At 45.0% G+C, this 24,958-nt stretch overlaps 1 protein-coding gene across 1 annotated transcript in view; it reads left to right on the forward strand.

Annotated features, from left to right (window-relative positions):
- SLC35F1 (solute carrier family 35 member F1) overlaps positions 1-24,958 on the forward strand; it is a 527,849-nt gene that overhangs the window by 449,081 nt on the left and 53,810 nt on the right. Inside the window, exons 4-5 of the mRNA XM_063917217.1 lie at positions 20,820-20,979; positions 23,518-23,686. Coding sequence (XP_063773287.1) covers positions 20,820-20,979; positions 23,518-23,686 — 329 coding nt within the window. The remainder of the gene's footprint in view (positions 1-20,819; positions 20,980-23,517; positions 23,687-24,958) is intronic.

A 24,958-nucleotide genomic window follows, 5' to 3' on the forward strand; every position in this document is an offset into this window, starting at 1 on the left:
TAAGGCCGGCTCTGATTAAAAATATTGTCTAAAATTACTTTCAGGCTGTGTGTATATGGTGTATATGTAACATAAATGCATTCTGTGCTTATATTTAGGTCCCATCACCATGATATCTCATTATGGTATGCAATTATTTCAAAATACGGAAAAATCCGATATCCAAAATACCTCTAGTCCCAAGCATTTTGGATAAGGGATACTCAACCTGTAGTACATTTTGTGCTAAATTCCTCTATCAGGCAATGTTATTGAGTGACGCATACTTCATTTTTCCAAAGTACATATAGTATATATACATACTTGTATGTTTGATTTTCTGTCATACTTTGAGAGCCAAGAATGTCTGTCTTGAGAGTCCAGCAATATTCAGACAGCAAATTGGGGCTCTGCTTGCCTTGGTAATGCTTTTCCATGTTAGAAATGTCCTGATGAAGAGCTCACCATGTTTGTCACTCACCACACCTGGTTTCCACACAAAAAAAAAAAACCTTGTTAGAGTCCAAGAAATGAACCTTTAATGACGCTGGGCCTGGAACAGGTTTTAATTCAGGTTATGTACAAATCTGATTGTTGTGGGTTCTGCGATATCACTTGCAGTCCCCACATACACGTAGCATAATTGAAATGCTACGGTATTTGGGGGTCTGCTATCAGGTCCATTTTATATAACTCAGGTGTGTCACCTATATTATATTTATTTTTCTCTGACGTCCTAAGTGGATGCTGGGGACTCCGTAAGGACCATGGGGAATAGCGGCTCCGCAGGAGACAGGGCACAAAAGTAAAAGCTTTAGGATCAGGTGGTGTGCACTGGCTCCTCCCCCTATGACCCTCCTCCAAGCCTCAGTTAGGTTTTTGTGCCCGGCCGAGAAGGGTGCAATCTAGGTGGCTCTCCTAAAGAGCTGCTTAGAGTAAAAGTTTTGTTAGGTTTTTTATTTTCAGTGAGTCCTGCTGGCAACAGGCTCACTGCAACGAGGGACTTAGGGGAGAAGAAGTGAACTCACCTGCGTGCAGGATGGATTGGCTTCTTAGGCTACTGGACACTAGCTCCAGAGGGACGATCACAGGTACAGCCTGGATGGGTCACCGGAGCCGCGCCGCCGACCCCCTTGCAGATGCTGAAGAGAGAAGAGGTCCAGAAATCGGCGGCTGAAGACTTCCCAGTCTTCTTAAGGTAGCGCACAGCACGGCAGCTGTGCGCCATTGCTCTCAGCACACTTCACACCAACGGTCACTGAGGGTGCAGGGCGCTGGGGGGGGCGCCCTGGGCAGCAATGAAAGTACCTATGCTGGCTAAAAATACATCACATATAGCCTCTGGGGCTATATGGATGTATTTAACCCCTGCCAGGTTGTCAGAAAAACGGGAGAAGAAGCCCGCCGAAAAGGGGGCGGGGCCTATTCTCCTCAGCACACAGCGCCATTTTCCTACACAGCTCCGCTGCTAGAAAGGCTCCCAGGCTCTCCCCTGCACTGCACTACAGAAACAGGGTTAAAACAGAGAGGGGGGGCATTTTGGTGGCGATATTATAATATATTAAGATGCTATAAGGGAAAACACTTATATAAGGTTGTCCCTGTATAATTATAGCGTTTTGGCAAACTCTCCCTCTGTCTCCCCAAAGGGCTAGTGGGGTCCTGTCCTCTATCAGAGCATTCCCTGTGTGTGTGCTGTGTGTCGGTACGTGTGTGTCGACATGTATGAGGACGAGGTTGGTGAGGAGGCGGAGCAATTGCCTGTAATGGTGATGTCACTCTCTAGGGAGTCGACACCGGAATGGATGGCTTATTTAGGGAATTACGTGATAATGTCAACACGCTGCAAGGTCGGTTGACGTCATGAGACGGCCGGCAAACCAATTAGTACCTGTCTAGGCGTCTCAAACACCGTCAGGGGCTTTAAAACGCCCATTACCTCAGTCGGTCGACACAGACACGGACACTGACTCCAGTGTCGACGGTGAAGAAACAAACGTATTTTCCATTAGGGCCACACGTTACATGTTAAGGGCAATGAAGGAGGTGTTACATATTTCTGATACTACAAGTACCACAAAAAAGGGTATTATGTGGGGTGTGAAAAAACTACCTGTAGTTTTTCCTGAATCAGATAAATTAAATGAAGTGTGTGATGATGCGTGGGTTTTCCCCGATAGAAAATTATTGGCGTTATACCCTTTCCCGCCAGAAGTTAGGGCGCGTTGGGAAACACCCCCTAGGGTGGATAAGGCGCTCACACGCTTATCAAAACAAGTGGCGTTACCGTCTCCAGATACGGCCGCCCTCAAGGAGCCAGCTGATAGGAGGCTGGAAAATATCCTAAAAAGTATATACACACATACTGGTTTTATACTGCGACCAGCGATCGCCTCAGCCTGGATGTGCAGCGCTGGGGTGGCTTGGTCGGATTCCCTGACTGAAAATATTGATACCCTTGACAGGGACAGTATTTTATTGACTATAGAGCATTTAAAGGATGCATTTCTATATATGCGAGATGCACAGAGGGATATTTGCACTCTGGCATCAAGAGTAAGTGCGATGTCCATGTCTGCCAGAAGATGTTTATGGACACGACAGTGGTCAGGTGATGCGGATTCCAAACGGCACATGGAAGTATTGCCGTATAAAGGGGAGGAGTTATTTGGGGTTGGTCCATCGGACCTGGTGGCCACGGCAACAGCTGAAAAATCCACCTTTTTTACCCCAAGTCACATCTCAGCAGAAAAAGACACCGTCTTTTCAGCCTCAGTCCTTTCGTCCCCATAAGGGCAAGCGGGCAAAAGGCCAGTCATATCTGCCCAGGGGTAGAGGAAAGGGAAGAAGACTGCAGCAGGCAGCCCCTTCCCAGGAACAGAAGCCCTCCACCGCTTCTGCCAAGTCCTCAGCATGACGCTGGGGCCGTACAAGCGGACTCAGGTGCAGTGGGGGGTCGTCTCAAGAGTTTCAGCGCGCAGTGGGCTCACTCGCAAGTGGACCCCTGGATCCTACAAGTAGTATCTCAGGGGTACAGATTGGAAATTCGAGACGTCTCCCCCTCGCAGGTTCCTGAAATCTGCTTTACCAACGTCTCCCTCCGACAGGGAGGCAGTATTGGAAACAATTCACAAGCTGTATTCCCAGCAGGTGATAATCAAAGTACCCCTCCTACAACAAGGAAAGGGGTATTATTCCACACTATTTGTGGTACTGAAGCCAGACGGCTCGGTGAGACCTATTCTAAATCTGAAATCTTTGAACACTTACATACAAAGGTTCAAATCAAGATGGAGTCACTCAGAGCAGTGATAGCGAACCAGGAAGAAGGGGACTATATGGTGTCCCTGGACATCAAGGATGCTTACCTCCATGTCCCAATTTGCCCTTCTCACCAAGGGTACCTCAGGTTCGTGGTACAGAACTGTCACTATCAGTTTCAGACGCTGCCGTTTGGATTGTCCACGGCACCCCGGGTCTTTACCAAGGTAATGGCCGAAATGATGATTCTTCTTCAAAGAAAAGGCGTCTTAATTATCCCTTACTTGGACGATCTCCTGATAAGGGCAAGGTCCAGAGAACAGTTGGAGGTCGGAGTAGCACTATCTCAAGTAGTTCTACGACAGCACGGGTGGATTCTAAATATTCCAAAATCGCAGCTGATTCCGACGACACGTCTGCTGTTCCTAGGGATGATTCTGGACACAGTCCAGAAAAAGGTGTTTCTCCCGGAGGAGAAAGCCAGGGAGTTATCCGAGCTAGTTAGGAACCTCCTAGAACCAGGCCAAGTGTCAGTGCATCAATGCACAAGAGTCCTGGGAAAAATGGTGGCTTCTTACGAAGCGATTCCATTCGGCAGATTTCACGCAAGAATTTTTCAGTGGGATCTGCTGGACGAATGGTCCGGATCGCATCTTCAGATGCATCAGCGGATAATCCTGTCTCCAAGGACAAGGGTGTCTCTTCTGTGGTGGCTGCAGAGTGCTCATCTACTAGAGGGCAGCAGATTCGGCATTCAGGACTGGGTCCTGGTGACCACGGATGCCAGCCTGAGAGGCTGGGGAGCAGTCACACAGGGAAGAAATTTCAAAGGAGTGTGGTCAAGTCTGGAGACTTCTCTCCACATAAATATACTGGAGCTAAGGGCAATTTACAATGCTCTGAGCCTAGGAAGACCTCTGCTTCAAAGTCAACCGGTGCTGATCCAGTCGGACAACATCACGGCAGTCGCCCATGTAAACAGACAGGGCGGCACAAGAAGCAGGAGGGCAATGGCAGCAAGGATTCTTCGCTGGGCGAAAAATCATGTGATAACACTGTCAGCGGTGTTCATTCCGGGAGTGGACAACTGGGAAGCAGACTTCCTCAGCAGGCACGACCTCCACCCGGGAGAGTGGGGACTTCATCTGGAAGTCTTCCACATGATTGTGAACCGTTGGGAAAGACCAAAGGTGGACATGATGGCGTCCCGTCTGAACAAAAAAAACTGGACAGGTATTGCGCCAGGTCAAGAGACCCTCAGGCAATAGCTGGGACGCTCTGGTAACACCGTGGGTGTACCAGTCGGTGTATGTGTTCCCTCCTCTGCCTCTCATACCCAAGGTACTGAGAATTATAAGACGGAGAGGAGTAAGAACTATACTCGTGGCTCCGGATTGGCCAAGAAGGACTTGGTACCCGGAACTTCAAGAGATACTAAGAAGGGACTTGCTTCAGCAAGGATCATGTCTGTTCCAAGACTTACCGCGGCTGCGTTTGACGGCATGGCGGTTGAACGCCGGATCCTAAGGGAAAAAGGCATTCCGGAAGAGGTCATCCCTACCCTGGTCAGAGCCAGGAAGGAGGTGACCGCACAACATTATCACCGCATTTGGCGAAAATATGTTACATGGTGTGAGGCCAGGAAGGCCCCCACGGAGGAATTTCAACTCGGTCGATTCCTGCATTTCCTGCAAACAGGAGTGTCTATGGGCCTCAAATTTGGGTCCATTAAGGTTCAAATTTCGGCCCTGTCGATTTTTTTCCAGAAAGAATTGGCTTCAGTTCCTGAAGTCCAGAAGTTTGTCAAGGGAGTACTGCATATACAACCCCTTTTGTGCCTCCAGTGGCACTGTGGGATCTCAACGTAGTTCTGGGATTCCTCAAATCACATTGGTTTAAACCGCTCAAATCTGTGGATTTGAAATATCTCACATGGAAAGTGACCATGCTGTTGGCCCTGGCCTCGGCCAGGCGAGTGTCAGAATTGGCGGCTTTGTCTCACAAAAGCCCATATCCGATTGTCCATTCGGACAGGGCAGAGCTGCGGACTCGTCCCCAGTTTCTCCCTAAGGTGGTGTCAGCGTTTCACCTGAACCAGCTTATTGTGGTACCTGCGGCTACTAGGGACTTGGAGGACTCCAAGTTGCTAGATGTTGTCAGGGCCCTGAAAATATATATTTCCAGGACGGCTGGAGTCAGGAAAACTGACTTGCTGTTATCCTGTATGCACTCAACAAACTGGGTGCTCTTGCTTCTAAGCAGACGATTGCTAGTTGGATGTGTAGTACAATTCAGCTTGCACATTCTGTGGCAGGCCTGCCACAGCCAAAATATGTAAATGCCCATTCCACAAGGAAGGTGGGCTCATCTTGGGCGGCTGCCCAAGGGGTCTCGGCTTTACAACTTTGCCGAGCTGCTACTTGGTCAGGGGCAAACACGTTTGAAAAATTTTACAAATTTGATACCCTGGCTGAGGAGGACCTGGAGTTCTCTCATTCGGTGCTGCAGAGTCATCCGCACTCTCCCGCCCGTTTGGGAGCTTTGGTATAATCCCCATGGTCCTTACGGAGTCCCCAGCATCCACTTAGGACGTCAGAGAAAATAAGAATTTACTTACCGATAATTCTATTTCTCGTAGTCCGTAGTGGATGCTGGGCGCCCATCCCAAGTGCGGATTGTCTGCAATACTTGTACATAGTTATTGTTACAAAAATCGGGTTATTATTGTTGTGAGCCATCTTTTCAGAGGCTCCGCTGTTATCATGCTGTTAACTGGGTTCAGATCACAGGTTGTACAGTGTGATTGGTGTGGCTGGTATGAGTCTTACCCGGGATTCAAAATCCTTCCTTATTGTGTACGCTCGTCCGGGCACAGTATCCTAACTGAGGCTTGGAGGAGGGTCATAGGGGGAGGAGCCAGTGCACACCACCTGATCCTAAAGCTTTTACTTTTGTGCCCTGTCTCCTGCGGAGCCGCTATTCCCCATGGTCCTTACGGAGTCCCCAGCATCCACTACGGACTACGAGAAATAGAATTATCGGTAAGTAAATTCTTATTATTTATTACCAGATATTTATATAGCGCACACATATTCCGCAGCGCTTTACGGAGAATATTTGGCCATTCACAACAGTCCCTGCCCCAGTGGAGCTTACAGTCTATATTCCCTAGCACATTTATACGCACACACAGTCATACTAGGGTTAATTTTGTCAGAAGCCAATTAACTTACCGGTATATTTTTTGCTTGTGGGAGGAAACCGGAGTACCCGGAGGAAACCCATGCAAGTACGGGGAGAATATACAAACTCCACACAGTTAGGACCATGGTGGGAATTTAACCCATGACCTTAGTGCTGTGAGGCAGTAATGCTAACCATTACACCATCCGTAATGCCGGGCCTAGGGTCTATGTCTTCTGATGCAGACTTAATGGACCTGGCTGACTGGTTCCTATTGCCAACATGAGTATGCTTCGGTTTTAACAGAATGGTTGAGGCTGCTATCATCGCAAGTCATGACCGATAGTCATAATGACTGCGATAGGGATATGAAACTGCATCCTTGGACATGGCACTCAGATCTCACAGATGCATGCAGGAGAATTTTTTCATTTGTATACACCCTATCAAATCTATATCTAACTGCACATTGGTATTATTTAGCTGCAAAGTTACTTGCTCTTTTTTGCTTGGCTCCCAACTCAGAATCAGTCATGTGATACGCAGTGGAGAAGGTACATTTTATCAGGGTCAATAAGTGAGCTGCTCACAGCATTTTTCACGCGTGGAACAAGTTAGGACTCTGATCTATCACAGCACAGGGATATCTTGTGGACTTGTGCCTATCCTTACTGTGTTTGGTATGGCTAACCTAGGGGCCAGAGTCTAACAAGAGCTTTGATGTTCATCAAGAACTGCCGCAAGGCAGGGTGATCTATGCTACAGAGAACTTGCAGGTCACAGCCCTCTAGGGTAGCACAGAGTGAAGCAGGTGAGGGAAATGAAAGATGGAAGAACAGCGTATACTGCATGAAAAGGGGCACTACAGGACAGGAGTATGCAGGAACTGAAGTAGTACTGTGGTCTGAGTTCATAGCAGTTGGAAATGTGCATGTAGAAGAAGTAGAAGCCGGAATAGATGGGATACTGCAGTGTGATTAAGCTGCAACTTGAGATGAACTTGCAGGAGCAGGTGGAATGTTGCACTGTTCTGCAGCAGCAGGAGATTCACTAAAGGAGGAATGCTGCAGTCCAAGTGAGCAGGTACAAGAGATTCACTGCAGGAGAATAAATACAGAAACTTGAAGAGCAGCAGAATCACCAGTAGCCCTTACCAGCAATATGCAGAAGGAGAGAAGACAATCAGGCAATGCTGCAGAGACCAGGAAGGGTTTAAATATGTCGCCCAATCATTGCTTTAGCCTGGCTGATCAGTAACACTCGTGACGAGGAATACAGACAAAACTGCAGTCCAGTGAACTCTGCAGGACAGGATCGGGGAAACGAACACCTTCCTGACCTGGTAAGTGAGAACCGCAGTCTGGAGGATCACGGCATGAACATAGTTGTTTTGCGTGTCACTACTGTCCCACTCACTTAAAAACACAACAGTACTTGGTGTAGACTAGCTGCAAACCTTGAAAAGGTGCAATGATTTTAGATTCATAGATATTCCACTTATATTTGTGATACTGAACTTCAGATTTTTGTACAACGCTCTCATGTTTGCAGCATGGCAGTAGGTGCAGAAGGAAATGTAGTTCAGTACTGAAGAAGCATCGCTTTGAATATCACTTTTGAAGAGTAAATGAACAGGTGTGTGGTATAGAAGATCTACAATGTCTAGGCCAGCAGTCATTAGGTCGACCCCATATGGTCGACATGCATTAGGTCGACATTGACAAAAGGTTGATATGGACAAAAGGTCGACCGATGAAAGTTCGACACTGGAAAAGGTCGTTATCGACAAAAGTTCAACAGGGTCAAAAGGTTGACGCACTTTTTTTGGGGTTATTGTGGATAGTTTTTCCATCTGGGACCACCATTTGTAGAAACGCATCCCCCCGCGGGCTTGTTTCGCAAACCACGCTTCAGGCACGGTGTCTTGCTCTGCTTCGTTCAACACAAGGTTACCAAAGTTTATGATTTGTGACATGGATAGTCAAGGATGGAAAAAGTCCAAAAACATGTGTCGACCATATGTGTTTCGACCACTGCCATGTCAACAATTTAAACCTGTCGACCTTTTGTACATGTTGACCTTTTCCCGGCAAACCTTTGGTCCATGTTGAGCTTTTGTCAGTGTCAACCTAATGCATGTCAACCTATTGACTGTTGTCCCAGGCATTGTAGATCTATAGTCAGGATCCCAATGAACAGATGCCATTTAACCAAGTTGTGGTCACTATGAGCCCCCATGACTGAATAAACATCTGACTGTGTGCTAGAGTCTACCGTGCATATGCAGGTCTCCAGTAACATGGTGCATGCATCTTGTTCCCGGGGACATATCTATTGCGTATGTGCAAACCACCAGCAAAATGTTTGCAGCTTCATTTTCACTGTGATTTCTGTCTGCTGTAGCCACGGGACTCCAGAGGGGTAATTATAATGTTAAAGGTGCAGGGTGTGTGTTGTGGGCCACTCTGGAACCAGGAGACCATGTGCACCATACACCTTTCACCCTTCACCCATTGTAGATATGCCAATGCAATGGCCCAAGAGAAGTTTGCTAGTGTAATTTTTGATGAATATGCTCTCCTTCATTTGGACATCTGTGTCTTGAAAAAGGGCCATGTGAGGCCCAAAACGTCGACATTTAATTAAACATTTGGAACTTTAAAGAAAGAAGACTGGTGACTGCTCTCTCTAGTTTTGGATATTGATATATGGCCTACTATTGATGGACTCTGTGGGGATACGCCTGAGATGCACCCCAGCAGGATGTTGAATTTACTTTGCCAGTGCCAACACCTTGGATTCTTTATATATATATATATATATATATATATATATATATACACAATGCAGTTTACCCGGCACTCCACCTGTAATGAAGCTGGTTCTGGTGCCCTCATAAGAAGAATATAGACAGGCAAAGATGCGGCACTCACGAACACTTTTGAAATAAGTCACAGACCCGGTTCAGGTATAGTCAACGTTTCAATCCTATTTATGGATTTTCGTCAGGAACAAGCAACGTTGACTATACCTGAACCGGGTCTGTGACTTATTTCAAAAGTGTTCGTGAGTGCCGCATCTTTGCCTGTCTATATATATATATATATATATATATATATATATATACATACAAACAAATAGAAAATTCAGCACTCACCATAGCAAGCTCACTTGTCCTCACAACATCAATAAATAAATGATGGGGGTTTAGTTAGTGAATTGGCCAATGCACGGAAGCCTGCAAACCACTCGCCAAGGTACCCCACCTTCATGCAGGTCCTACACTATCACAAAGCCTTAAAAATGTAAATATATATATATATATATATATATATATATCAGACACAAATGCCCCCGGCACTCCACCGACCTATCCAGGTCGTGCTGTGCTCTGGTGACCTCCTTAAAACCACTTAACTGATGATTTTTCCCTTCAAAAGCGTTAACAACATTGTTTTTTAAAATTTATTTTATTCAATAAAGTTGAAAAAGTATTTTTTTAAACATTTAGACATTATATTATGCACATCTGCAGAACGGATCTCCTCGTCAAAAATGGGGGGACAGGGTGGGACGGCGCAGTTGCATGAAATCTGACCATGCCAGTTAAGTGGTTTTAAGGTGAGTGCAGCATTTGGATGGAGGAGGCACTCTAGAGACTGGACACCAGCAAATATCACCAGACAAGGGTGTTTATTCTGCCAAAATTGGCAGAATAAACACTCTGGTGTGGTGAAATTTGCTGGTGTCCAGTCTCCAGAGTGCCACCTCCCACCAAATGCTGTGTGTATATATATATATATATATATATATATATCCAGGCTGAGTATCCCTTATCCACAATTCAAAATCACACATTTTTGGTTCCCTTACTGAGATAATGACACATATATAATATATCTATATATGCACATAATATATAACATATATGTCATTATCTCAGTAGGGGACCCAAAAATGTGGGATTTTTAATTTGGGATACTGGATACTCAACGTGTGTGTGTATACACATATATATATATATATATATATAATTTATTTAGACATACTGCCTATTATTAATGAAGTCATCTGCATCTGAACCCTCTTAAGTTCTCCTATTTTCTTCTTACAGTGAGGAGCCCAAAACTATACGTAATATTCAGGATCCATTGACTTACACAATGGTAATACAGTTTACTTTGTGTGTGGTTATCCCCGTTCTTATGGACCTTTGCAGCCCCTGCCTGACACTATGGGGATCATTCCGAGTTGATCGCTCACTAGCTAGTTTTAGCAGCCGTGCAAACGCTATGCCGCCGCCCACTGGGGAGTGTATTTTAGCTTAGCAGAAGTGCAAACGCATGTACAGCCGAGCTCTGCAAAAACAGTTTGTGCAGTTTCTGAGTAGCTCTGAACCTACTCAGCGCTTGCATCACTTCAGCCTATTTGTGTCCGGATTTGACATCATACACCCGACCAGCCATGCCTGCATTTTTTCAGACATGCCTGCGTTTTTGCAAACCCTCCCTGAAAACTGTCAGTTGACACCCCGAAACGCCCCCTTTCTGTCAATCTTCTCGCGGCCGTCAGTGCGACTGAAAACTTTACTAGAACCTGTGCAAAACAACAAATGGCTTTGTACCTGTACGTGACATACGCATGCGCCGAAATACCGATTTTTAGCCTGATCGCTGCACTGCGAACAACGGCAGCTAGCGATCAACTCGGAATGACCCCCTATGTGCTGCTATACATCTATTACTTTCTTCTGTCAACGGGTATTCCTGCATCCTTCTTCATCTCAGTTTTCTCCATCTGTATTCCATTTACCATGCAAGTAGCCTAATTATTCCCACAGTTTAAACACTTAATACCACATGTAACTACTTTAAATTTAATATGTAATTTTCCTAATATTTCTGAAGCAATTTACTATCCTGCTCTCTGCCCTTTAAATATGGACACATCACTATCTAAGCCACTACACGGTCATTAATAAAACTATTGGAAAAGACAGGGCCCATTACTGATCCTGGTATTATAGCACTAATTATACCCCTTTTACACTCGCAGGAAAATCCCGGGATATTGCACGTGAACGCGCATCATCCCGGGATTCTTCTCAGTGTAAATGGGTACATGGACAATTTCCCGGGACGAGCATCCCGGGATTTCATCCCAGGTCAAAAGCAGGGTTGAACCCGGGACCGTCCCGGGAAGCTGTGTAGTGTGAAAGGGTCCGTCCCGGGATTCACTATCCCGGGACTGTTAAAAGGACTTGGATTGGAGCTTTCTTGGGCTCAGAAAAGCTGATGTCATCTTTTCTGAGCCCAAGGCCATTTCTAATGACATACTAATGCATTTGCAGGGATATCCCGGGATCAGTGTAAATGGGGCTGTCCCGGGTCGATCCCAGGTCTTAATGCAGTGTGAAAGGGGTCAGTCCCGGGAATGCATCCCGGGATGCATCCCGGGAGTGACCCGGGAGTGCGAGTGTAAAAGTGGTATTAGTAATTACTAGCCCAGTTGAATATGTTCTTTTATAGTGCTTTAGGTAAATAGCAATTAATAAAAAGTGTACAATTTCAAAATGTGACATTAATACAGTTTAAAATGAAAAATCAGTATTTTGTTAAATTTCAAAGGTATTGAAGATGAAACATAATTTCTGACCTAGAGACGGGATCACAGTCTGCTATGGTGGTGGTGTGTGCTGAATATCTTTTTATTAAAGTACCTTTTAACCTGGTAGTTTGAAGGAAATTTTTAGTAGACCACAAATCTGGCAGAAAAGCCGCTGGCTACAAACAACAGATAGCAGACTTTTACACTTTAATTGCTTCTATACACAGCTCTAACAACTGAGATTGAACTGACTGTATTCATTTTTCAAATTTCATTTTGTGGGTCCTCTAGATGAACAAATATTTATGTATTCAGGGTTATGGATGGGAAACAGCAGAATAACATTCACCAACCAATGTGACGGAAAATATATATCCATGTGCACTAATATGCATATATTCTGATACCAGACTGTTGAAAAATGATGGACTTTTTAATCTTCTGATAGTATACTCAGATGTACTTTTTTTTTAAATATAAATTGAAAATTGATCGTATATTTAAATATAAAATAAAAAATAATAGTACACTATCATTTAAGAAACACTTCCCTAGTACCTGGCTACTATGGTACTTATATACATTTTCTGAGCGTAATATAAATTGTTAAATAAAAAATCTTTAAATTAGCATTATGAGACTGATATACTGTACATATACTAAATTATACTTCCCAACGTTTGAAAAGTTCAAACTGAGACTTTTGCATGCACCTGAAAATGGGCATGGCCTCACTGCTAGAGGGTGTGGTCTTACAGTAAGGGGCACGGCCCCACTGCTAGAGGGTGTGGTCTTACAGTAAGGGGCACGGCCCCACTGCTAGAGGGTGTGGTCTTACAGTAAGGGGCATGGCCTCACTGCTAGAGGGTGTGGTCTTACAGTAAGGGGCATGGCCTCACTGCTAGAGGGTGTGGTCTTATAGTAAGGGGCATGGCCTCACTGCTAGAGGGTGTGGCCTTACAGTAAGGGGCATGGCCTCACTGCTAGAGGGTGTGGTCTTACAGTAAGGGGCATGGCCTCACTGCTAGAGGGTGTGGTCTTATAGTAAGGGGCATGGCCTCTGTGTAAATGATACACCTGCGAGTCACTCCCTCCCCCCCCCCCAATTTCATCATGCTGGCGGCATGCCCAGTGCTCTGGAAACTGATGGGTATGCCCCCAGTCCCTCTTTCCTGTGATTACAGGTTGAGTATCCCATATCAAAATATTCCGAAATACGGAATATTCCGAAATACAGAATTTTTTGAGTGAGAGTGAGATAGTGAAACCTCTATTTTCTGATGGCTCAATGTACACAAACTTTGTTTAATAAACAAAGTTATTAAAAATATTGGCTAAAATGACCTTCAGGCTGTGTGTATAAGGTGTATATGAAACATAAATGCATTGTGTGAATGTAGACACACTTTGTTTAATGCACAAAGTTATAATAAATATTGGCTAAAATTACCATCAGGCTGTGTGTATAAGGTGTATATGAAACATAAATGCATTGTGTGCTTAGATTTGGGTCCCATCACCATGATATCTCATTATGGTATGCAATTATTCCAAAATACGGAAAAATCCGATATCCAAAATACTTCTGGTCCCAAGCATTTTGGATAAGGGATACTCAACTTGTATATGCTATGTGCAGGCTTGGACTGGCCCACAGGGGTACAGGGGAAACCACCGGTGGTCCCTACTGCCTGGGGCCCCACCTCCTGCTCTAAGGCTCAGGTTCCAGACTGTGTACTTGAATTATACATCATACATATGTTACCTTATACTGGACTATGGTATATTTCCTACAGTGCATTGCGGTTATTAATCTGGTACACTATCATGCATGCAGCAGCTGAATTTACTGTATATATTTATGAAGGGGCCAAGATGTTGCACTCTCTAATGGTTAGTCAATCCAATGAGGTGGCAGGCCACAGCCCCTCTGCAGACTGGCCATACCCCTAAACAGGGGCCCCTACCACTGCATTCTCCCGGTGGGCCCTACATGACCCAGTCCGACACTGGCTATGCGCATGGCATCTATTCACCACTTGCTCTGATATGCAGAGCAGTGGTTGAGAGTGGACCTCCCCACCCTCAGTACTGAACACTGTGGCCTGCAGGTGAGATGGAAAAGCAGGACTGTCCTGCTGCAATCTGGGCAGTTTGGAGGCATGATTTGCCCTTAGGCAGTGTTCCACGCATCCTAGAAGTCCATATCCGCCCTATCCATATGTTTGTGTATGCAGCCATCATCCATTTTTACACCAGCCCTATACCTGGTGCAGGAGATCAGACAGATACACCAGCCCTATACCTGGTGCAGGAGTTTAGACAGATATACCAGCCCTATACCTGGTGCAAGATATCAGACAGATTCACCAGCCCTATACCTGGTGCAGGAGATCAGACAGATACACCAGCCCTATACCTGGTGCAGGAGTTTAGACAGATACACCAGCCCTATACCTGGTGCAAGATATCAGACAGATACACCAGCCCTATACCTGGTGCAGGAGTTTAGACAGATATATCAGCCCTATAACTGGTGCAGGAGATCAGACATACACCAGCCCTATACCTGGTGCAAGATATCAGACAGATATACCAGCCCTATACCTGATGCAGGAGATCAGACAGATATACCAGCCCTATACCTGGTGCAAGATATCAGACAGATTCACCAGCCCTATACCTGGTGCAAGATATCAGACAGATTCACCAGCCCTATACCTGGTGCAGGAGAACAGACAGATATACCAGCCCTATATCTGGTGCAGCAGATCAGACAGATATACCAGCCCTATACCTGGTGCAGGAGATCAGACAGATACACCAGCCCTATACCTGGTGCAGGAGAACAGACAGATACACCAGCCCTATACCTGGTGCAGGAGATCAGACAGATATACCAGCCCTATACCTGGAGCAGGAGATCAGACAGATACACCAGCCCTATACCTGGTGCAGGAGATCAGACAGATACACCAGCCCTATACCTGGTGCAGGAGATCAGACAGATACACCAGCCCTATACCTGGTGCAGGAGATCAGACCGATACACCAGCCCTATACCTGGTGCAGGAGATCAGACCGATACACCAGCCCTATACCTGGTGCAGGAGATCAGACAGATACACCAGCCCTATACCTGGTGCAGGAAATCAGACAGATATACCAGCCCTATACCTGGTGCAGGAGATCAGACCGATACATCAGCCCTATACCTGGTGCAGGAGATCAGACAGATACACCAGCCCTATACCTGGTGCAGGAGATCAGACAGATACACCAGCCCTATACCTGGTGCAGGAGATCAGACAGATACACCAGCCCTATACCTGGTGCAGGAGATCAGACCGATACACCAGCCCTATACCTGGTGCAGGAGATCAGACCGATACACCAGCCCTATACCTGGTGCAGGAGATCAGACCGATACACCAGCCCTATACCTGGTGCAGGAGATCAGACAGATACATCAGCCCTATACCTGGTGCAGGAGATCAGACAGATATACCAGCCCTATATCTGGTGCAGCAGATCAGACAGATACATCAGCCCTATACCTGGTGCAGGAGATCAGACAGATACACCAGCCCTATACCTGGTGCAGGAGATCAGACCGATACATCAGCCCTATACCTGGTGCAGGAGATCAGACAGATACACCAGCCCTATACCTGGTGCAGGAGATCAGACAGATACACCAGCCCTATACCTGGTGCAGGAGATCAGACAGATACACCAGCCCTATACCTGGTGCAGGAGAACAGACAGATTCACCAGGCCTATACCTGGTGCAGGAGATCAGACAGATACATCAGCCCTATACCTGGTGCAGGAGATCAGACAGATACACCAGCCCTATACCTGGTGCAGGAGATCAGACAGATACACCAGCCCTATACCTGGTGCAGGAGATCAGACAGATACACCAGCCCTACACCTGGTGCAGGAGATCAGACCGATACACCAGCCCTATACCTGGTGCAGGAGATCAGACCGATACACCAGCCCTATACCTGGTGCAGGAGATCAGACAGATACATCAGCCCTATACCTGGTGCAGGAGATCAGACAGATATACCAGCCCTATATCTGGTGCAGCAGATCAGACAGATACATCAGCCCTATACCTGGTGCAGGAGATCAGACAGATACACCAGCCCTATACCTGGTGCAGGAGATCAGACAGATACACCAGCCCTATATCTGGTGCAGGAGATCAGACAGATACATCAGCCCTATACCTGGTGCAGGAGTTCAGACAGATACATCAGCCCTATACCTGGTGCAGGAGATCAGACCGATACACCAGCCCTATACCTGGTGCAGGAGATCAGACAGATACATCAGCCCTATACCTGGTGCAGGAGATCAGACAGATACATCAGCCCTATACCTGGTGCAGGAGATCAGACAGATACACCAGCCCTATACCTGGTGCAGGAGATCAGACAGATACACCAGCCCTATACCTGGTGCAGGAGATCAGACAGATATACCAGCCCTATACCTGGTGCAGGAGAACAGACAGATTCACCAGGCCTATACCTGGTGCAGGAGATCAGACAGATACATCAGCCCTATACCTGGTGCAGGAGATCAGACAGATACACCAGCCCTATACCTGGTGCAGGAGATCAGACAGATACACCAGCCCTATACCTGGTGCAGGAGATCAGACAGATACATCAGCCCTATACCTGGTGCAGGAGATCAGACAGATACATCAGCCCTATACCTGGTGCAGGAGATCAGACAGATACACAAGCCCTATACCTGGTGCAGGAGATCAGACAGATACACCAGCCCTATACCTGGTGCAGGAGATCAGACAGATACATCAGCCCTATACCTGGTGCAGGAGATCAGACAGATACACCAGCCCTATACCTGGTGCAGGAGATCAGACAGATACACCAGCCCTATACCTGGTGCAGGAGATCAGACAGATACACCAGCCCTATACCTGGTGCAGGAGATCAGACCGATACACCAGCCCTATACCTGGTGCAGGAGATCAGACCGATACACCAGCCCTATACCTGGTGCAGGAGATCAGACAGATACATCAGCCCTATACCTGGTGCAGGAGATCAGACAGATATACCAGCCCTATATCTGGTGCAGCAGATCAGACAGATACATCAGCCCTATACCTGGTGCAGGAGATCAGACAGATACACCAGCCCTATACCTGGTGCAGGAGATCAGACAGATACACCAGCCCTATACCTGATGCAGGAGATCAGACAGATACACCAGCCCTATACCTGGTGCAGGAGATCAGACAGATACACCAGCCCTATACCTGGTGCAGGAGATCAGACAGATACACCAGCCCTATACCTTATGCAGGAGATCAGACGGATACACCAGCCCTATACCTGGAGCAGGAGATCAGACAGATACATCAGCCATATACCTGGTGCAGGAGATCAGACAGATACATCAGCCCTATACCTGATGCAGGAGATCAGACAGATACACCAGCCCTATACCTGGAGCAGGAGATCAGACAGATACATCAGCCATATACCTGGTGCAGGAGATCAGACAGATACATCAGCCCTATACCTGGAGCAGGAGATCAGACAGATACACCAGCCCTATACCTGATGCAGGAGATCAGACAGATACACCAGCCCTATACCTGGTGCAGGAAATCAGACAGATATACCAGCCCTATACCTGGTGCAGGAGATCAGACAGATACACCAGCCCTATACCTGGTGCAGGAGATCAGACAGATTCACCAGCCCTATACCTGGTGCAGGAGATCAGACAGATATACCAGCCCTATACCTGGTGCAGGAGATCAGACAGATATACCAGCCCTATACCTGGTGCAGGAGAACAGACAGATTCACCAGGCCTATACCTGGTGCAGGAGATCAGACAGATACATCAGCCCTATACCTGGTGCAGGAGAACAGACAGATATACCAGCCCTATACCTGGTGCAGGAGAACAGACAGATATACCAGCCCTATACCTGATGCAGGAGATCAGACAGATACACCAGCCCTATACCTGATGCAGGAGATCAGACAGATACACCAGCCCTATATCTGGTGCAGGAGATCAGACAGATACATCAGCCCTATACCTGGTGCAGGAGTTCAGACAGATACATCAGCCCTATACCTGGTGCAGGAGATCAGACAGATACATCAGCCCTGTAACTGGTGCAAGAGATCAGACAGATTTCTGCAAACACTCAACTCAGCTGATTAAAAATAGCAACTGAATGTTAGAATAACAAAAACAATAAGCAATTAAAACAAAAATAAAATATAAAACTAAAATATGAATTTAAAATCAATAATACTCTCACTATATGGTGTACAATACATTGGCGTTTGTATAATGGGTGCAGTGTGTGTGGTGCACTCGGTCCCCTGGGTCCAGGGGGGTGCCACACCGCACAAATTACACCTATATTTTAATACTTACCTAAAATTGCAGCCAAAATGGCCACTGCACATGCGCAGTGTGATTTTGGTCTCTGGAACATGGCGGACGCCATGTTTCTGGAGACCTACGCATGCATAGCAAACTCCAGCTCGATGCCGGAGACTACTGAGCCATGCATCAGAGGGGGCCCACCCGGAGTCTGCACAGGGTGCCCCTCCTCTGTTAAAACGCCCCTTGTACAATAGCAATGCATTTTGTAGGTCGCAGTCTGCTTACTGAGGCAGTAGTCACTGCCGGAGGGCTGTCCATGAAATAGGTTGGTTTTAGTCTATATGTTATTTTAACATTCAATTTCCATTTTTTATATTATTATACAGTAAGTTTTTAGTGCATGTTACTGTATTTTGTTCTCCCGATACTGATTATTTTAACAGTAGTTGTTGCTGATACTGTCTATCCTTTTGTTGGAGTATTTACACTCCAGGACAAGGATGTTAAAATATCAGTATTTCAATAAAGTATATCCGACCTCTATTTGCAATAGTGAACATTTATTATTGATATTATGTGAGTGAAATGATGTTCTGGAGATGGTACAGACTGCCATTTTATTATGCTTGTAGACATTGTTTGGTGTATACCTAGGATGTCGCTGAGCTTTTTCTTAGTCTGATAGACCCTACTTACATAGCCATGTATGGGACAGGAAAGTTAGGAGGAGGGGAGATAGACTTGAATGAAAAGATGAGTTTTAAGGGCACACTTAAAAGTTAGGAGAGGGAAATAAGAGTATAAATGAGCATGAGAGGGCATTCTAGCGTTTGATGCTGCACTTGAGAAGTCTGGAGGGAGTGGGAACTGGTGATCAGGGAGGTGGAGAGGAGAAAGTTGCTAGTGGAATAGAAAGGACTAATGGGAGTGTGTGAGGAAATGAGGTTGGAAATATATGGGTGAGAACAGTAGTTGAGATCTTTGTAGGTGGGTGAGATAAGTTTAAACTTGATTTGGTATAGTACAGGGAGTAAGTGACTGGCTGATGCAGGGCAGCAGAGGTAGAGTGGCAAGAAAGTAAAATGAGACAGCAATATTGAGAATGGCCTGAAGAGCTGCAAGGCGGGAATGAGGTAAACAGATGAGAAGTAGGCTACAGTTATCAAGGAAGAAGTGGCAGGATTGGGAGAAAGAGTTGTGGGTTTTGCAGGGGAGTCTATAGATAACACCCAGACAGTGTACCTGGGACAGAGGAGAGGGAGGTGTTATCAATGGAGAGTGTAAGGGGGAAGATGGTGGACATTTGGACGGAAAACCAATGACTTCCATTTTAGAGGTATTGAGTTTAGGGAAGCTGCTGTGCCTAACTGATTTATTGGATTGTGGATGTGGCTTCCACAGAAGGAGGCAGGTTTTATTTTGCTTGTGTACACAACAGAACCGTGGATAAAGTATCCTTTTTTAAGTGTTCAATCAGGTATATTATTGTGAATTGAAAGTATCTAAAATGATTTTACTACATTAACCTATCACTGGTTGCAGTCACCTCTATTATTACAGAAATAACATAAAAAAATTACATACACATACATAGTTTTCAAATAAAACCGTTAAATACTATATTCTCAAATTTAGTGAATATATTAAAAAAAGAATTATTCTTAATTGATCCATTTAGTGTCCAAATGAGAAGAAACCCTGAGAGATTCCCCTCAAAAATAACTGAGACACACAATAAGTGACTCTTCACCATCATCCAATCACAACTGTTCTGAAGCGGTATGCTTGTGATAGGCTGGCAGTTAGAGCGAGTTCCAATGGTTGCCTATTCTGATTATTTAACTGCCATTGAAGGTGTATTAATATGTTGTTTGGGGGATTTTCAGGGTTTCTTGTGTTTATTTGTAGGACAGGGATTTCTGGGTCGAGTAAAAACACTTAAGGCTACATTACGCTGGTAAAATATGCTAAATTTACAGTGCCACATGTGTAATGAGGACAGTATTCTGCAGAACAGGTTTAAAGGAATTATGTCTACTTAACGTACTATAATTTGCATGATTATTTATGTTAGGATAAGAAGCGGACTTGCCAGCAGTATATCACAATTATTGATGTTTTGGCCTGAGACTATATAATATTCAGTTCTGCGTATCACATGAAACGGTAGCTAGACAGTTCCCTGAGCTTGACCATAAAATAATGTGTGACACTGACAGAACACACTGACTGGGTAACAGATAATACTGTATATTCCCTTGTCTTTCACCATATATTTGTAGCATGTGTACATGTTCTACTATTAGTAATAGATTGTCCCGGTTCTAATTTCATATTGGTAATTTAATTGGTAGACTTATTAATTATTATATTTTCTTTCTTTACAGCTACTAAATTGTTTTGTTATCCCTGTGGTCATATTACTGTCCTGGTTTTTCTTGCTGGTCCGATATAAGGTTTTACACTTCATTGGTGCTGTGGCATGTATCCTTGGAATTGGGTGCATGGCAGGAGCTGATGTACTTATGGGAAGGCAGCAAAAAGAAGGTAAGTCATGTTCTTGATGCACTATTTAATACCACTGCACATTTTGTATTGAAGCTGTGTTTATTAAATGTTTGAAATATATTTATTGAAGCACTTTGCATTGTCAAAATGCAAGGAATACATCACATTGTTACATAAACAAAAGAAGAAATCAAAAGAGCGAGTCCAGTGAATAGACAATATAAATTAAAATAATTGGTCCAAGGCATGAGAATACTAAGTGTACAATGGCCCTCATTCCGAGTCGTTCGCTCGGTAATTTTCTTCGCATCGCAGCGTTTTTCTGCTTAGTACGCATGCGCAATGTTCGCACTGCGACTGCGCCAAGTAATTTTGCTATGAAGATAGTTTTTTTACTCACGGCTTTTTCTTCGCTCCGGCGAACGTAATGTGATTGACAGGAAATGGGTGTTACTGGGCGGAAACACGGCGTTTTATGGGCGTGTGGATGAAAACGCTACCGTTTCCGGAAAAAACGCAGGAGTGGCTGGAGGAACGGAGGAGTGTCTGGGCGAACGCTGGGTGTGTTTGTGACGTCAAACCAGGAACGACAAGCACTGAACTGATCGCAGATGCCGAGTAAGTCTGAAGCTACTCTGAAACTGCTAAGTAGTTTGTAATCGCAATATTGCGAATACATCGTTCGCAATTTTAAGAAGCTAAGATTCACTCCCAGTAGGCGGCGGCTTAGCGTGTGTAACTCTGCTAAAATCGCCTTGCGAGCGAACAACTCGGAATGAGGGCCAATAAGCAGAATAGCAGCAAATGACTTGCCAAAAGGAAAAAAACAACAACTACTAAGTGTGCCCAGGGGGCTAGAGAGAGGAGTACCATTATATAAATTTCCATCCACTAATCAAAATCAACAGAGAAGAATTGAATGGTCAATGGAGACCATCCTAAGGTCATACCAAGAAGTGTGTAGAAGACTCTTGTGGATTTGAGATCTAGTGGCAATGGGAGGTGTAGCAATGTAACTCCCATATCTCAAAAAGAAACCTGTGCATTTTTATCTTTCCACAATGTCTCCACCTAGTCCATTCTAAAAATATATGTACGAAAAGAGTGAAAGAGGGAGGCTTCATCTAAATCCAGTCCTGACGAATGGTCTTTTCTATCAGCTGCGCTTATTGCCTAAAGTAACTTTTTACTTCCTCTAGTAAATCTCTAGCTCTCTGAGAAAGCCCCTGACACTGCCCACTCAGGGCCAACCAGCTGACTTTTAGCGTCATTGCACAGTAATAGCCTGAGACGTCTGACCAGAGGGCATTCCAATAAACAAATAAATCTGCTGCTCCATGGATGCATTTGGGACAATGATTAAAGTCTGACAGTCCTGGGTGCATTTGGTGAAAGGGTATCGTTAGAGAAATAAGAGTCCCACTAAGCTCACAAATTGTGCAAGACGGATTGAAGCTGTGTACATATTAGATAACATGCTTGAAGTGGGGCGGCATACAGTGGTATGGCCCTCCTTCTTCCTTCTCATTGGTGTAGAGAGTGAGGGCCAGCTCGAGGGCTGTAGGCGCCACCCCACAGACCGGCCGCTGCCGGGACTTGCCTGGGATCACATTATGACTATATCCGGAAGGATGGGCAGTTTAGTGAGGAGGGGACCTTATAACATGTCTCCTAAGTTTTGCACCTGGTGGTGGAGAGATCCAAGCACTCTCTGCCAGGATTGCCCCCCCTGCTCTAATCCATGCTTGCCTGCTACTGTATATTGCAGATCCCCCAGGTGCATTCTGCACACCCATTACACACTACCACAGTACCAGATGCATATAGAGTTTCAGCTGCTAGGCGCTGTAGTATTCAGGCTTTGCTGCTCTGTATGAATGTGGGAAGGGGACTGTGTTTGTGTTACTGCTTAGTTCCTCTCCCCCCCCCAATTAAAATGTTGATCTTTATGCAATAGTGGATGACTTTCCCCTGATCTCCAGAAAGTCAAGCACCCATATAGTGTGCACCCTAGATGCTTCCTCCATGGCTCAGCCATGTGCCATAATCCTGTGCTGTTGTGACTCCTCTTCCTCTGCAGGCTGTAGCCCCAGATAAATAGGGAGTGAGGTGCAGGGGTGACAGATGGATGGTGGGAGTGAAAGAAGGACAGGGGGTAAGTAAGGATAGGAGGAAGTAAGAGTAGCAGGTGGGACATGTGAGACACTAAGGAAAGCTGAAATAAAACATATTGTATGGGGAAGAGGATGATGGACACGGGTGGTAGGGAACACAAGTTGGATAACATTATATCATTTAACATGGTTTGTTTTATACTATGTAGTTTTAAAAAGTTTGTAAAATTGATTTTACGTTATCAAAATCCACAACGTTTCTGTGGTTCTAGGAGGTGTGTAGGATTAGGGGTGTGTGTGTGCCCGCACGTGCCATCTAGTGGCCACCGGTGCACCATAGAGGTGAGGAGCAGTGTAAGCCAAATTATTTCAATGAAACACGTTCCATATGCAGTTGAAATCATTATTTTATATTTTAGACTAGTTTTGTTTTCTAACATTCTGTTTTCTATTATGTCCACAGATTATTACCTAGGAGATAGTAAACTAATTGGAGATGTCTTGGTTCTCGGAGGTGCCACTCTGTATGGTATTTCTAGCGTGTGCCAAGAATATATTGTTAGAAACCTTAGCCGAATTGAGCTACTGGGGATGATTGGACTTTTTGGCTCCTTCTTCAGCGGAATACAGCTGTGAGTATAAAAATGCTAATAGTTAAACCAAATCTTCTAAATGCATGGATAGACTGACAGATGAACTGACAAAAATAGATATTAATATATTTGCCTATGTTTGGTTTCACAAATAGATTAAGAAAATTAATTGAATTAAATTAGGCTAACTTTTACAATGTTATGATGACTGTTCAAACTAACTGTCAAAGTGTATTCTACAGATGTGTCTGCTTACATCTAGCCTTGCTGCACGTTAAACAGCCCTTCTAGTCACGCATCGGTATCGCCAAATGTCTTTGAAATATAACTTTTTTCATTAAAATGCATCTTAATTGCAAAACAATGTGAATAGGATTCACAAGCAGCTTGTACTGATTATAATGATTTGCAGCATGCCTATATTCTGTGTGTGACCACGGCTGTGTGTGCATAGGAAATGCTACGCTTTATACACTGTAATGTACTATTTGGCATGCAGCTATAGCCGCAACCGTACAGAAAATATAGGCATGCATCATTTTTAATCAGCAGAGTCTGCTTGTGCATTCTATTGCGAAAAAGATGCATTTAAAGCAAAAAAAGGATGCCCAGCGCTAACGGAGATGTACGGAACCTGTCAGCTCACTCATGCCATTCATCTCCTGCTGCGGGGCGCATTTAGACAAGATGTTATGAGGACACATCTGTATATTATTGTATGTGTCAGATAAGCAGCCCTTTTTGCTGTTAAATTTGGTCAAAGACGAAGATATATATTAATTTCCATAGCACTTAAATATATGATGTTACCTTATTTGGCGCCTGACATTGTTTACATGCAATCCAAAAAATTATTTCCGAACTGACAAAAGATCCGAACCAGGACTCGGATCCACTCAGAACCCTAAGGTAATTTTGAACCGGGACTTGATTTGACTCTGAACCGCTAAGTTCGGGTGTGTTCATATTTCAGGAAAATCAAACCGTACAGCTCTAATATAAAGAATCTAAGGAGTAGATACCAATGGGATGGGCTAATTAAATGTCATGGTTTATCATGGTGAAATTCCCTGGGCCTAGACATACTTCTCCCTTAGGGACTAATTTGAACTCCTTTAAAGATGTTTTGCCTTTGAAGGTCAGGACTTAGGGAAACTCATTTCTGGTATTTAGTGGTAGAATGGCTGTGTAGAATTATTGCAGAGCCAAGTCAAACAGAGTCTAAAGCTCAAATTTAATGTACGTAGCCTAAAGTTCAGACTGTATTTCATTGGCCAATTTATTTGATCACTTCCATCATACTGTATCTAA

The sequence above is a fragment of the Pseudophryne corroboree genome, chromosome 4 (assembly GCF_028390025.1).
Source record: "Pseudophryne corroboree isolate aPseCor3 chromosome 4, aPseCor3.hap2, whole genome shotgun sequence".
Classification (NCBI taxonomy): Eukaryota; Metazoa; Chordata; class Amphibia; order Anura; family Myobatrachidae; genus Pseudophryne; species Pseudophryne corroboree.